At 48.9% G+C, this 12,237-nt stretch overlaps 1 protein-coding gene across 4 annotated transcripts; it reads left to right on the plus strand.

Moving 5' to 3' along the window:
* The first annotated feature begins 1,446 nt into the window (after window positions 1–1,446).
* Window positions 1,447–12,237, plus strand: TRO (trophinin). Of its 4 annotated transcripts, XR_001889649.1 has the most exons (14): window positions 1,447–1,758; window positions 3,081–3,169; window positions 3,468–4,658; window positions 5,340–5,444; window positions 5,559–5,622; window positions 5,878–5,957; window positions 6,481–6,572; window positions 7,235–7,314; window positions 7,408–7,450; window positions 7,867–7,929; window positions 8,488–8,602; window positions 9,424–9,531; window positions 11,547–11,837; window positions 12,010–12,237. XR_001889649.1 is itself a non-coding variant. In XM_017894311.1 (13 exons), exons 1-12 carry the CDS (start codon window positions 1,611–1,613, stop codon window positions 11,824–11,826), a joined length of 4,473 nt encoding a protein of 1,490 aa, XP_017749800.1. In that variant the 5' UTR covers window positions 1,447–1,610; the 3' UTR covers window positions 11,827–11,837; window positions 12,010–12,237. The 4 variants fall into 4 exon arrangements, 3 of the variants coding, with proteins under 3 accessions (XP_017749800.1, XP_017749802.1, XP_017749801.1); XM_017894311.1 differs by having other exon boundaries at window positions 9,424–11,837; XM_017894313.1 differs by having other exon boundaries at window positions 11,547–12,237.

The following is a 12,237-nucleotide window of genomic DNA, read 5'->3' on the forward strand; positions in this document are numbered from 1 at the left end:
TATACTATATATATTATACATAGTATAGTATATATTATATGTACTTATATATGTAATATACATAATATACTATAATATAATCTTTTGCTTTTCTGTGGTATTAATTGTAATGTCTCCTCTTTCATTTCTGATTTTGAGTCTTCTCTTGTTTTTTCTTAGTTGATCTAGCTAAAGGCTTGTCAATGTTACTTATCTTTTCATAAAACCAACTCTTGGTTTCACTGATTTTTTTCCTATTGTTTCTCTAACCTCTATTTCATTTACTTCTGCTCTGATCTTTATTATTTCCTTTATTCTACTAATTTTGAGCTTATTTGTTCTTCTTTTTCCAGTTCCTTGAGGTGTGATGCTAGATTGTTTGGGATCTTTTTTCTTTTTGATGTATGTATTTATTGCTGTAAACTTCCTTCTTAGAAGTGCTTTTGCTGCATTACATAAGTTTTAGTATGTTGTGTATAGATTTTCACTTGTCTCAAGATATTTTAAAATTTCCCTTTAATTTCTTCCTTGACATATTGGTTATTCTGGAGTATGTTGTTTAATTTCCATATATTTATGAAAGTTCCACAATTCTTATCATTAATGATTTCTAGTTCCATAACACTGTGCATGTATTACTTGATGTGATTTCAATATTCTTAAATTTGTTAAGACTTGTTTTTGGCCTAACTTATGATCTATCCTGGAGAATTTTCTATCTGTGCTTGATAATAATGTATAATCTATTGGATAAAATATTCTGTAGGTCCTTTTTGTCTAAAGTGTAGTTCAAGTTCAATGTTTCCCTATCGATTTTCTGTCTGGCTGATCTGTGAATTGTTGAAAATGGGGTCTCGAAGTCTCCTACCATTATTGTATTGCAGTCTACTTCTCCCTTCAGATCTATTAATATTTGTTTTATATATTTAGGTGCTTCTATGTTGGGTGCATATATTTATAATTCTTAGATATTCATGATGAATTGATCTCATTATCATTATATAATGACCTTTAAGATCTTTTATGATTTTTGACTTTAAGCCTATTTTATTTGACATAAGTATAGTTATCCTTGCTCTCTTTTGAATGACTGAATGAATAAATAAATGTCACGAATTGTTTTCTGCATGGGGAAACAGTGCACCATGTCACAAGAGACAGTCTAAGTACAAGTTGATATTTTTAAAGCATCAATATAGTCATTGTGAGATCAATAAAACTTTTCATGGATTTTATACATTACTGTTTTATTCTGAATTGCATATGATGTACAGGCACCCTATCTTTTAGTGTTTAGAGCCTCTAAATGTTTTAATCTGGTAATACTTGAAAGACACAAATGAACATGACCTAGTCCCCTGCTCCAGAGCAGCTCTAGCAAAGACAGACATAGACACAAGGTATAACAACACTATGTAAATAGTGTTGGGATAGAGGGTCTGTAGGAAGAGCTGGTGTGGGAGTTCCGAGAAGCACATTCCTCCTAGGGGAAACAGGAGAATCAAATAGGAACAGAGATAGAGTGGGGAACAGAGAAGTCAAATGGAGAAGAAGAGGGAGTGATAACTGAATAGGGGTCTTAAGCAGAAAAAGGGAGCTACATTGAGGAAAATGGAAAGCTGAAAGTAGGTATGAAGGGGAGGAGACTGACGGGCAGGAACGGAGACCCCCTCTGGAGGCGGAAAGAGGCAGGACCACTTCCGGCCAGGGAGGGGGATAGGCTCAGACATAAGGAGAGGCTTGGAGAGAGCAGACGCCTTCTGGATTCAAGAAGACGAGGTGAGCTGAGGTGCCTGGCTTTAGTGAAGACCCTGTGGGGCTTCCCGGCTGCGGTTCCAACGTGCCTGACTCCACACGCCCCTAAGGTTTGAAGAAAACCTGTTGGGGTTCGGGATCTAACTGCATCAAAGTCGCCTTTAGCGGTGCCTGGACCCAGTTCGCATAGAAGAAAGTAGGAGGCAGAATCCCCTTTGGGCCACAGAAAGGAAAGATCTGGACTCGGTTCGGGCCGTGGAAGGGAGGGATGCAGACCTAGTTGGGACCGCAGAAAGGAAGGATCGAGAAATTCTTCAGACGGTAGCAAGAGGGGAGGAGGATACGCACAGTTCCGGAGGGAGATAGGAGATGGCAGGACTCCGTTTAGGCTGGAGAAAGGGGGCAGGACCCTGTTTGGGCCACAGAATGGAGGGATCGGGACCCAGAGAAAGGAGTGGGCAGCATCCCTTTTGAGCAACGGAAAGGACCAGACTCAGACTGGAGAAAGAAGGGGATATGACCCGGTTGGTTCCAATTTGAAAGGGAAGAGACAGGACCTGGTAGGGTTTGAGAACAGGAATTCCCAGAAGGTTCACACAGTTGGATTTGGGGGTGGGGTATTCATGTTGCAGAAAGGGCGGAGTTGCACACTTGCGGACGTGGAAAGAGAAGGGAGTGGCGTTGGTTGGGGAAGGGGTGGTGCAGAGACGTACCGCAGAGCGGAGGGAGGGGGCTTATTAAAGGAAGGGAAGGTGCAGAGAAATGCTGCAGAGCGGAGGGAGGGGTGTGTATTGGAAAGGGGCGTTGTGTGGCAGTACAGCAGAGGAGAGATGGGTTGTGTTGGGGTAGGTGCGGTGCGGAGTGGTACTGCGGAGCGGGAGGGAGGGGGCTGGTGTTGGGGGAATGGTTGGATCGAGATGTGATGCAGTTAGAAGAGTGAGTCAGGGGTGGCGCCAAGATGTTCTGTTGCTCTGAGAGCAGGGGGCAGATGTGGGATTGAGCTGGTTAGAAACTGTCCGGTTTACCAAGGCGCATGCGCGCGGAGGGCCTTGAAGAACCGGTTCTTTTGGGAGAGCGGTGGGCCTAAGATAGGGGGTGAGGGTGCCTCTAGTCGGTGCGCGTGCGCACTATCGAGTTGCGGAGGGGGCGTGTAAAGGGGCGGGGTCGCAGAACTGACCCTCTTGGAGGCAAAACGAGCTGGGCCTTGGAACAGATGGCCTGGGTTTTTTAGGCATGAAAACCCAGGAGTTGATGGGATTAGGGCCCAAGGTTACATGAGACTCTCCTAAGTAAGGATAGGTGAGATGTCTGATGAATCTCCCCCTCCCTCTCATTTTCTAATTCAGGCCCATTCCCTTCAGACTCAGCTGTTACTCGGCCTCCCAGAAAGATGGATAGGAGAAATGACTACGGATATAGGGTGCCTCCATTTCAGGTGAGGCCTCTCTGCATTCTCTCTAGGCCATCTGCCCCGTCCTGAGTTCACTTACTGCTCTTCAGACCCCTTCCACCGTGTAGTTTCATAATTCCCTGCCTAACTCATCTCAGTCCTCCCTTACATGGTGAAGGGGAGGAGAGGAAAACCTGCCTGACTCTATTCCTTCCTTGCTCCCTACCCCTTCCCTCACCCCATTTCAATTAACCACTGCTCAGAGGAAGGGAAGGCCTTTGTGGAAAGGGGTGGGCTTTAGGGAGGCCATATGGCCCAGAGGATCATAATTCTAAGTGTGTAGGGCCCTCTGCCTCCCCCTGGGAGCCTGGGGCTTCCCTTCCCTCCAGATATACAGACTGAGACTACAGAAGAGGACAGTGTCTTGCTGATGCATACCCTGTTGGCGGCAACCAAGGACTCCCTGGCCATGGACCCACCAGTTGTCAACCGGCCTAAGAAAAGCAAGACCAAGAAGGCCCCTATAAAGGCTATTACTAAGGCTGCACCTGCTGCCCCTCCAGTCCCAACTGCCAGTGAGATTGCCACCAACAAGCCCAAAATAACTTTGCAGGCTTTAAACCTGCCAGTCATTACCCAGATCAGTCAGGCTTCACCTACCACTGAGGTAACCAATACTCAGGTTTCTTCAGTCACTGTTCAGCCTAAGAAAGCCAACAAGATGAAGAGAGTTACTGCCAAGGCAGCCCAAGGCTCCCAATCCCCAACTGGCCGTGAGGGTGGCGCTACACAGCTCAAGTCACCCTTGCAGGTCCTAAACCTACCAGTCATCTCACAGAATATTCACGCTCCAATTGCCAATGAGTCAGCCAGTTCCCAGACCTTGATAACCTCTATCAAGCCTAAGAAAGCTTCCAAGGCTAAGAAGGCTGCGAATAAGGCCATAGCTAGTGCCACCGAGGTCTCACTGGCTCCAACTGCCACCCATACAGCTACCACCCAAGGCCAAATTACCAATGAGACAGCCAGTATCCACACCACAGCAGCCTGCATCCGAACCAAGAAAGCCTCCAAAGCCAGGAAGACAATTGCTAAGGTCATAAATACTGACACTGAGCATATAGAGGCTGCAAATGTCACTGAGACAGCTACCAGGCAGATTGAGGCCTCAGTAGTAGCTATCAGGCCCAAAAAATCCAAGGGCAAGAAGGCTGCCAGTAGGGGCCCAAATTCTGTCTCTGAGATTTCTGAGGCCCTACTTGCCACTCAAATGGTCACAAACCAGGCCCTGGCAGCCACCCTGCGGGTCAAGAGAGGGTCTAGGGCTTGGAAGGCTTCCACTAAGGCTCGGGCAACTGAAAGCCAGACTCCAAATGCTGACCAAGGGACCCAGGCCAAGATGGCCTCTGCTCAGACCAACGTAAGTGCCCTTGAGACTCAGGTTGCTGCTGCTGTCCAGGCCCTGGCAGATGACTATCTGGCTCAGTTGAGTCTCGAGCCCACAACCAGGACCCGGGGCAAGAGAAACCGAAAGGTGAGATCTCTGACATTACCATCCTTAACTTTGTGCTTCTTTTCCATTTTTACCCGTCTAGTTTGTTCATTTCTTCTATAAAAGTTTTACTTTGAGCTAGTCCCTGTGTTCAGATAGGCTGTGGAAGATGCTGAGAAGAAGGTGACATAGTTTCTGCCCCCTAGTAGTTCACAGATTGGTGAGGAAATAAGACATCCGTACACTCAGCTACAACCTGTATGTAATTCTACTTGTATTTAAATAATAGTTACCATGTGCCAGGCTTTGTGTTGGGGACATTTACACAAGGTATGTCTGAATGTCTTGAAAGTAACTCTTACCAACAAGGGATCATAGGTCCCAGTTTTACACATAAGAAAACTGAGTCCCAGAGAAATGAAGTGACTTGTCCAAGAGATACCAGCCAGCATAATCGGTGGTAGCCAAGGAAGAGAAAGACCCTTAGGCTCTTATCTTGAGTTGTTCCTAGCCTGACAGAGGAATGAAACTCCTTCCTCGAAGACAGTGAAAGATAAGCTCAGGACTCAGGGTGGCCAATGGCAAGGTCAGGATCAGGTTCCACTACAGCAAGGCTGAGGGAGGGGGTTAGAGGGACTTTCTGTCTGGAGCAGGCAAGGTGAGGAGCCAGAGGCATCTCTTTCACCTGGTGACTCTGGACCTTCCTTCTTTCTGATGATGAAGTCCAAGCATCTGAATGGGGATGAGAGAAGTGGCAATAATTACAGGCGGATCCCATGGGGTCGGAGGCCTGCGCCACCGCGAGATGTGGCCATTTTACAAGAAAGGGTAAGAATCCAATGCTGTCTAGTCTCTTCTCTTCTTCACCTGCCCTCTGCTCTGCCACCTCCCGAGTTTTCTGCAAGCATGTTAAGATCTCTCCATCTATTCCTCCCCTCCCAGGCTAATAAGTTGGTGAAATACCTGTTGGTTAAGGACCAGACAAAGATCCCCATCAAGCGCTCAGGTAGTGTCCTACCAACTCTCCTCCTTGAGCTCTCCTCTCCACTCCCCTCTCCTCCCATAGTCTGGTAGTAGCACTTTATGGCCTCTTTGTTCTCTCATATCTCCACACCTGCCCTCCTCACACTCTGCCATGGCTGGCATCTCCCATTAACTCACTTCAGGTCTCTGGTTGCACTGACCCAACAGGACTGGCAAAAGGGCCGCTGCTCTGTGGCCCCTGCTAAGTTCAGCTACTCTCACCTCTCCTTTTCTACAGACATGCTGAGGGATGTCATCCAAGAATACGATGAATATTTCCCAGAAATCATTGAACGAGCAAGCTACGCTCTGGAGAAGGTGAAGGGGCAGTGCTGGCGGATGGGTGCAATGGGGAAGCTTTGAATTGAGCAAAGATATAGATGTCTCTTTTGGAGAGAATCACAGAGACATGCTAATCCAGCCCCATTACTGTGTGATTGGGCAGACAGTGGCCTAGGGAGAGGTGTAGACTTGCCATGGGTCACACAGCATGTCAGTGATAAAAGCATGGCAAGGACACAAGCCACTCAACTTAGTCCCAGCTTCTATCCATGGTTTGACACATTCTGCATGTATTTCAGATCTCACCTCTCCCTTGTATCCCCATTCTCTGTCTCCCTAGATTCCTGCTCATCACAAAGATGATGTTGATGACAATAGTACATTTGTTGTGTGTTCACTGCGTGCCAGGCACTTAGCTGTGTGCTTTATGTGCATTATCTCACTGATTTCTTACACATGCAAACCCCCTAAGTACACTGGGAGTTTCAGGATGCCCAGAAAGTTCACTGATACCCAAGCTGAATTTTGTGATCTCACAGGCTATTCTTTTACTTGGCAGATGTTTCGAGTCAATCTGAAAGAAATTGATAAGCAAAGTAGCTTGTATATTCTCATCAGCACTCGGGAATCCTCTGCAGGCATACTGGGAACGTAAGCTGGGAAAGGGCTGGAGTGGGAAGGGAGCTTTTGCTTTTATCTGTGCTGCTACCCCTTCTTTGTCTTAATTCCCCCATCCTCTTAGGGAGTCAGGAAAAACAGAGTCTCAAAAGCCCTGCTCACAGGAGTGGCACCTGATTATGACTGATGGGTGTAGGAGCCTAGGGTGGGACATTCCTGCTGTCAGGTTTGCTGTCTCTGTAGAAGCTTCTCAGGAAAGCAGGCCTGTCGTTGCTTGCCTCTTCCGACTGAGTGCCTGGCCTGGCTTTGGCAGAGTGGTTCTCAAGGAGGGCTTCCTGGTGTGGGTGGATCAGGATGCATGAAGCGCAGGAGTGTCAGTGGGGCTGAAGGTTCTGGGAGAGAAAGAAGGGATTCACATGGACTGAGTGCTTGTGTTGTACCAGGTTGACAGCCATTCTTCCGTCTTCTTGGCAACCTGAGGAAGGGAGAATATGATTTTCCCATTTTACTGAATAATAGACCAAGGCTTGCAAGTCTAAGTGCCTTGCCCAGGGTGGCATAGAGCTGGAAGCAGAGACTGGGCAGAATTCTGTATCTGAGGCATCTGGGAGAGGCTAGCCTAGTAAGCTGACTGGTGTGTCTTTTGTGAATGGCTGCTGAACATAAACCTTCTTTCTGTCCTGTTATTCCCTTAGGACCAAGGACACACCCAAGCTGGGTCTCCTCATGGTGATTCTGAGTGTCATTTTTATGAATGGCAACAAGGCCAGTGAGGGTGAGTGGCTGGGCATGCAGCTGAATGGGCGGCCATGGTCTGGATTCCACGTGTTCAATTTCTGTCCCTGTCTCCTCTTGCCTCCCCTCGCAGCTGTCATCTGGGAGGTGCTGCGCAAGTTGGGGCTGCACCCTGGGTATGATTGGGCTTCTCAGCGCTTGCTGTCCGTGTTGTCCTTTGACAAGAGAGGACGGTCCTAGGATTGCATCAGTCTGGTGGTCTGGTGGAGCGGGTGGGGTGCTGGACTGGGTAGAGGGCCCAGGGTTCTGACCTGGGTGGATGATGGGCAAATGGTCCTGAACTCTCTGCTCGCTCTCTCCTCTATGTCCTCTGTCTGTTCTAAGCTGAGATGTTAGACAGACCTTCAGGGATTCCTGACAAAGAGGCATCTGGTCTTAACTGCTTGCTTCTAGTGGCCATGTGCTCACTACTTTTTTCGCTTCATTGAGACTGCCCTATGTGCTAGAGAGGTCTCTTCCATGTTGGGAAATGCCTCTGCCCTCATCTGGGCAGTTCTGATCTGTGTTCATGGGTTATTTTTCCCATTGTCAGGGTGAGGCATTCACTCTTTGGGGAAGTGAGGAAGCTCATCACAGACGAGTTTGTGAAGCAGAAGTAAGTGGTGTTTGGGGCTTTATCTGGCCCTGAAGTGTTCTGGGTATACTGATCTTATTCAGAAAGTGCTTAGTGCCTTTCTTACACTAGCTTTAGAGGGATGGGCATCTTGTGTTCTAGAACTGATACTGTCTAAAATTCCCACGGGCAGACCTTTCCAGGACTGGGCCAGACTCAACACAAGGCCCTTGCAGTGGGGTGCGCTCAGAGCAGAGGGCCTTAAGAATGGCTCCTCTGTTTACAACACACCCAACAGGAATTTGGGCTTACTCCTCACAGGTGGCATGATACTTTGGCCTTCCTGTGACATCATGCCCTATACATGTCTCCCCTGGAGAAGCCCAAGGGACTGCTTTGTACAGGGCCAGTGGGAAATGGCTCAGTATTGGAGGCCAAGACCATGAACCGTGTTTGGTAGTGAGTCTGGGGCTGGAGGGTCTTAGAAATCCTTCTCCAGGGGCTGTTTGTATTTCTTTGGAGGAGGTGGCCACCTGGTGTCTAGTGCTTAAGACAGCAGGCTTGCTTGGTTAGAAACAAGTTTCATTTCCTTTTTCCAAGGTACCTGGAGTACAAGAGGGTCCCTAACAGCAGACCACCTGAATATGAGTTCTTCTGGGGCTTGCGCTCCTACCATGAGACTAGCAAGATGAAAGTCCTCAAGTTTGCATGCAAGGTAATAGGAGAGCTGCCCGAGCTTGGCATATTAAGGCAATGGGATACCCTTGGCTGGGGCAGGCAATGCACAGGGATGGGCAGGTACAGAGCAGCCTGGAGCTCATATATAAACATGTGGAACCTCCTTTATGTCCTAGGGTGCTGCTAGATATCTAGTTTACATCATCTCATTGATTCTTCATACTTTGTATTAATCCGCATGGGCTGCCATAACAAAATACCATAGACTGGGTGGATTAAAAAACAAATTTATTTTCTCATAGTTCTTGAGGGTGAGAATCCCAGGTTAGGGTCCACTAGGGTCAGTTCCTGGTGAAGGCTCTCTTCTTGGCTTGCAGATGGCTGCCTTCTTGCTGTGTCCTCACATGGCTTTGTGTGTGAGAGAGAAGAGAGCAAGCTTTCTGGTGTCACTTCTTATAAGGACACTAATCCTATTGATCAGGACCCCACCCTTATGGCCTCATTTAACCTTAATTACTTCCATAAAGGCCCTATCTCCAAATACAATCACACTGGGTGTTAGGGATTCAACGTACAAATTTGGGGACAGGCACAACACTTCAGTTCATAACATATATACTCTTTTATTTCCTGTAATTATAAATGAAGACACTTAGGCTAAGTGAGGTTAAGTAACTTGTCCAAGGTCATATAGCATGTAAATCGTCAGAGCTGAAACGATTTCAGAACTGACCCATGACAGAGCCCCAGTAACTAAGAATTTTTAAAAAGTATTGCTACTAGTTCAATACAAAGCCCATAGATTAATATATGATTACTAGGGTTAATTTCTTATTATGATTATCATCCCCATTTCAGGTGCAGAAAAAAGACCCCAAGGACTGGGCTGTGCAGTACCGCGAGGCAGTGGAGATGGAAGTCCAAGCTGCAGCTGTGGCTGTGGCTGAGGCTGAAGCCAGGGCTGAGGCAAGAGCCCAAATGGGGATTGGAGAGGAAGCTGTGGCTGGGCCCTGGAATTGGGATGACATGGATATCGACTGCCTAACAAGGGAAGAGTTAGGCGACGATGCTCAGGCCTGGAGCAGATTTTCATTTGAAATTGAGGCCAGAGCCCAAGAAAATGCAGATGCCAGCACCAACGTCAACTTCAGCAGAGGAGCTGGTACCAGGGCTGGCTTCAGCGATGGTGCTAGTATTAGCTTCAATGGTGCACCCAGCTCCAGTGGTGGACCTGGCATTACCTTTGGTGGTGCACCCAGCTCCAGTGCCAGCTTCGGCAATACAGCCAGCATTAGCTTTGGTGGCACACTGAGCACTAGCTCCAGCTTCAGCAGTGCAGCCCGCATTAGCTTTGGTGGTGCACCCAGCACCAGCACTAGTTTCAGCAGTGAGGCCAGCATTAGCTTTGGTGGCACGCCTTGTACCAGTGCCAGCTTTAGTGGTGGAGTCAGCTCTAGTTTTAGTGGCCCACTCAACAGTGCCACTTTCAGTGGTGCAGCCAGCTCTGGCTTTGGAGGCACACTCAGCACCACGGCTGGCTTTAGTGGTGTACTCAGCACCAGCACCAGCTTTGGCAGTGCACCCACAACGAACACAGTCTTCAGTAGTGCGCTTAGCACCAGCACTGGCTTTGGAGGCACACTCAGCACCAGTGTCTGCTTTGGTGGCTCTCCCAGCTCCAGTGGTAGCTTTGGTGGTACACTCAGTACCAGTATCTGCTTTGGTGGCTCTCCCTGCACCAGCACTGGCTTTGGAGGCACACTCAGCACCAGTGTCTCCTTTGGTGGCTCTTCCAGCACCAGTGCCAATTGTGGTGGTACACTAAGTACCAGCATCTGCTTTGATGGCTCTCCCAGCACCGGTGCTGGCTTTGGTGGTGCTCTCAACACCAGTGCCAGCTTTGGCGGTGCGCTCAACACCAGTGCTGGTTTTGGTGGTGCTATGAGCACCAGCACCAACTTTGGTGGTACACTAAGCACCAGTGTCTGCTTTGGTGGCTCTCCTGGCACCAGTGTCAGCTTTGGCGGTGCACTCAACACCAGTGCTGGTTTTGGTGGTGCTGTCAGCACCAGCACTGACTTTGGTGGTACACTAAGCACCAGTGTCTGTTTTGGTGGCTCTCCCAGCACCAGTGCTGGCTTTGGTGGTGCACTCAACACCAATGCCAGCTTTGGCTGTGCCATCAGCACCAGTGCCGGCTTCAGTGGTGCTGTTGGCACCAGTGCTGGCTTCAGTGGTGTACCCAACACCAACCCTGGCTTTGGCGGTGCATTTAACACCAATGCTGGCTTCGGTGGGGCACTTAGTACCACTACTGAGTTCGGTGGTACTCCCAGCAACAGCATTGGCTTTGGTGCTGCTCCCAGCACCAGTGTCAGCTTTGGTGGTGCTCATAGCACCAGCCTCTGTTTTGGTGGAGCTCCCAGCACCAGCCTCTGCTTTGGCAGTGCATCTAATACTAACCTATGCTTTGGTGGCCCTCCTAGCACCAGTGCCTGCTTTAGTGGTGCTACCAGCCCTAGTTTTGGTGATGGACCCAGCACCAGTACCGGTTTCAGCTTTGGCAACGGGTTAAGCACCAGTGCTGGATTTGGTGGTGGACTGAACACCAGTGCTGGCTTTGGTGGTGGCCTAGGCACCAGTGCTGGCTTCAGTGGTGGTCTAAGCACCAGTTCTGGCTTTGATGGTGGGCTAGGTACCAGCGCTGGCTTCAGTGGAGGACCAGGCACCAGCACTGGCTTTGGTGGTGGACTGGGCACCAGCGCTGGCTTCAGTGGCGGACTGGGCACCGGTGCTAGCTTTGGTGGTGGACTGGTCACTAGTGATGGCTTTGGTGGTGGACTGGGCACCAATGCTAGTTTCAGCAGCACACTTGGCACCGGTGCTGGCTTTAGCGGTGGCCTCAGCACCAGCGATGGCTTTGGCAGTAGGCCTAATGCCAGCTTCGACAGAGGACTGAGTACCATCATTGGCTTTGGCAGTGGTTCCAACACCAGCACTGGCTTTACTGGCGAACCCAGCACCAGCACGGGCTTCAATAGTGGACCCAGTTCTATTGTTGGCTTCAGTGATGGACCAAGCACTGGTGTTGGCTTCTGCAGTGGACCAAGCATCAGTGGCTTCAGCGGTGGACCGAGCACAGGAGCTGGCTTCGGCGGTGGACCAAACACTGGTGCTGGCTTTGGTGGTGGACTGAGCACCAGTGCTGGCTTCAGCAGTGGAGCCACCAGTCTTGGTGCCTGTGGCTTCTCCTATGGCTAGTGAGGTTTCAGGTAACTGCAATATTTCCATAGCCAGGACCCACAGGGATGGGTATAAGAGCTGGGAGATGTTATAAGAAACACTAAGGCAGGAGAGCGGGGTGGAAAGGTGAGGGCAATGAAGGAATTATGAGAAGACAGTGCATTTGGTGCTAAAATGTGTTCCTATTTGTTTTGTTTTCAGATTTATTCCCCATGTTTACAGATACCGCTAATAAATTGCAGCAGTCCTTCCCATGGAGCCAAAGTACATCCTTGGAATCTTTGTCCACACAGCAGTCAAAGCAGCTACGGCCAATCAGCTGAGGGTGTCATGTGATGGAAAAATCTGTTTGCTGTTCCTGCTTTATTGTTTGCTTTCTGTGTGCTGTCATATTTTGGTATCAGAGTTGTATTAAATTTGCAAAATGAA

Source organism: Rhinopithecus bieti, unplaced genomic scaffold, assembly GCF_001698545.2.
Source record: "Rhinopithecus bieti isolate Rb0 unplaced genomic scaffold, ASM169854v2 scaffold_25782, whole genome shotgun sequence".
NCBI classification, from domain to species: Eukaryota; Metazoa; Chordata; class Mammalia; order Primates; family Cercopithecidae; genus Rhinopithecus; species Rhinopithecus bieti.

Coding starts and splice junctions, on each gene's coding strand:
- TRO (XM_017894311.1), top strand. CDS start 1,611: ATGAAGGGGAGGAGACTGACGGGCAGGAACGGAGACCCCCTCTGGAGG. Junction 5,958..6,480: donor CAAGCTACGCTCTGGAGAAG/GTGAAGGGGCAG, acceptor TTTACTTGGCAG/ATGTTTCGAGTCAATCTGAA. Junction 7,451..7,866: donor AAGTTGGGGCTGCACCCTGG/GTATGATTGGGC, acceptor TCCCATTGTCAG/GGTGAGGCATTCACTCTTTG.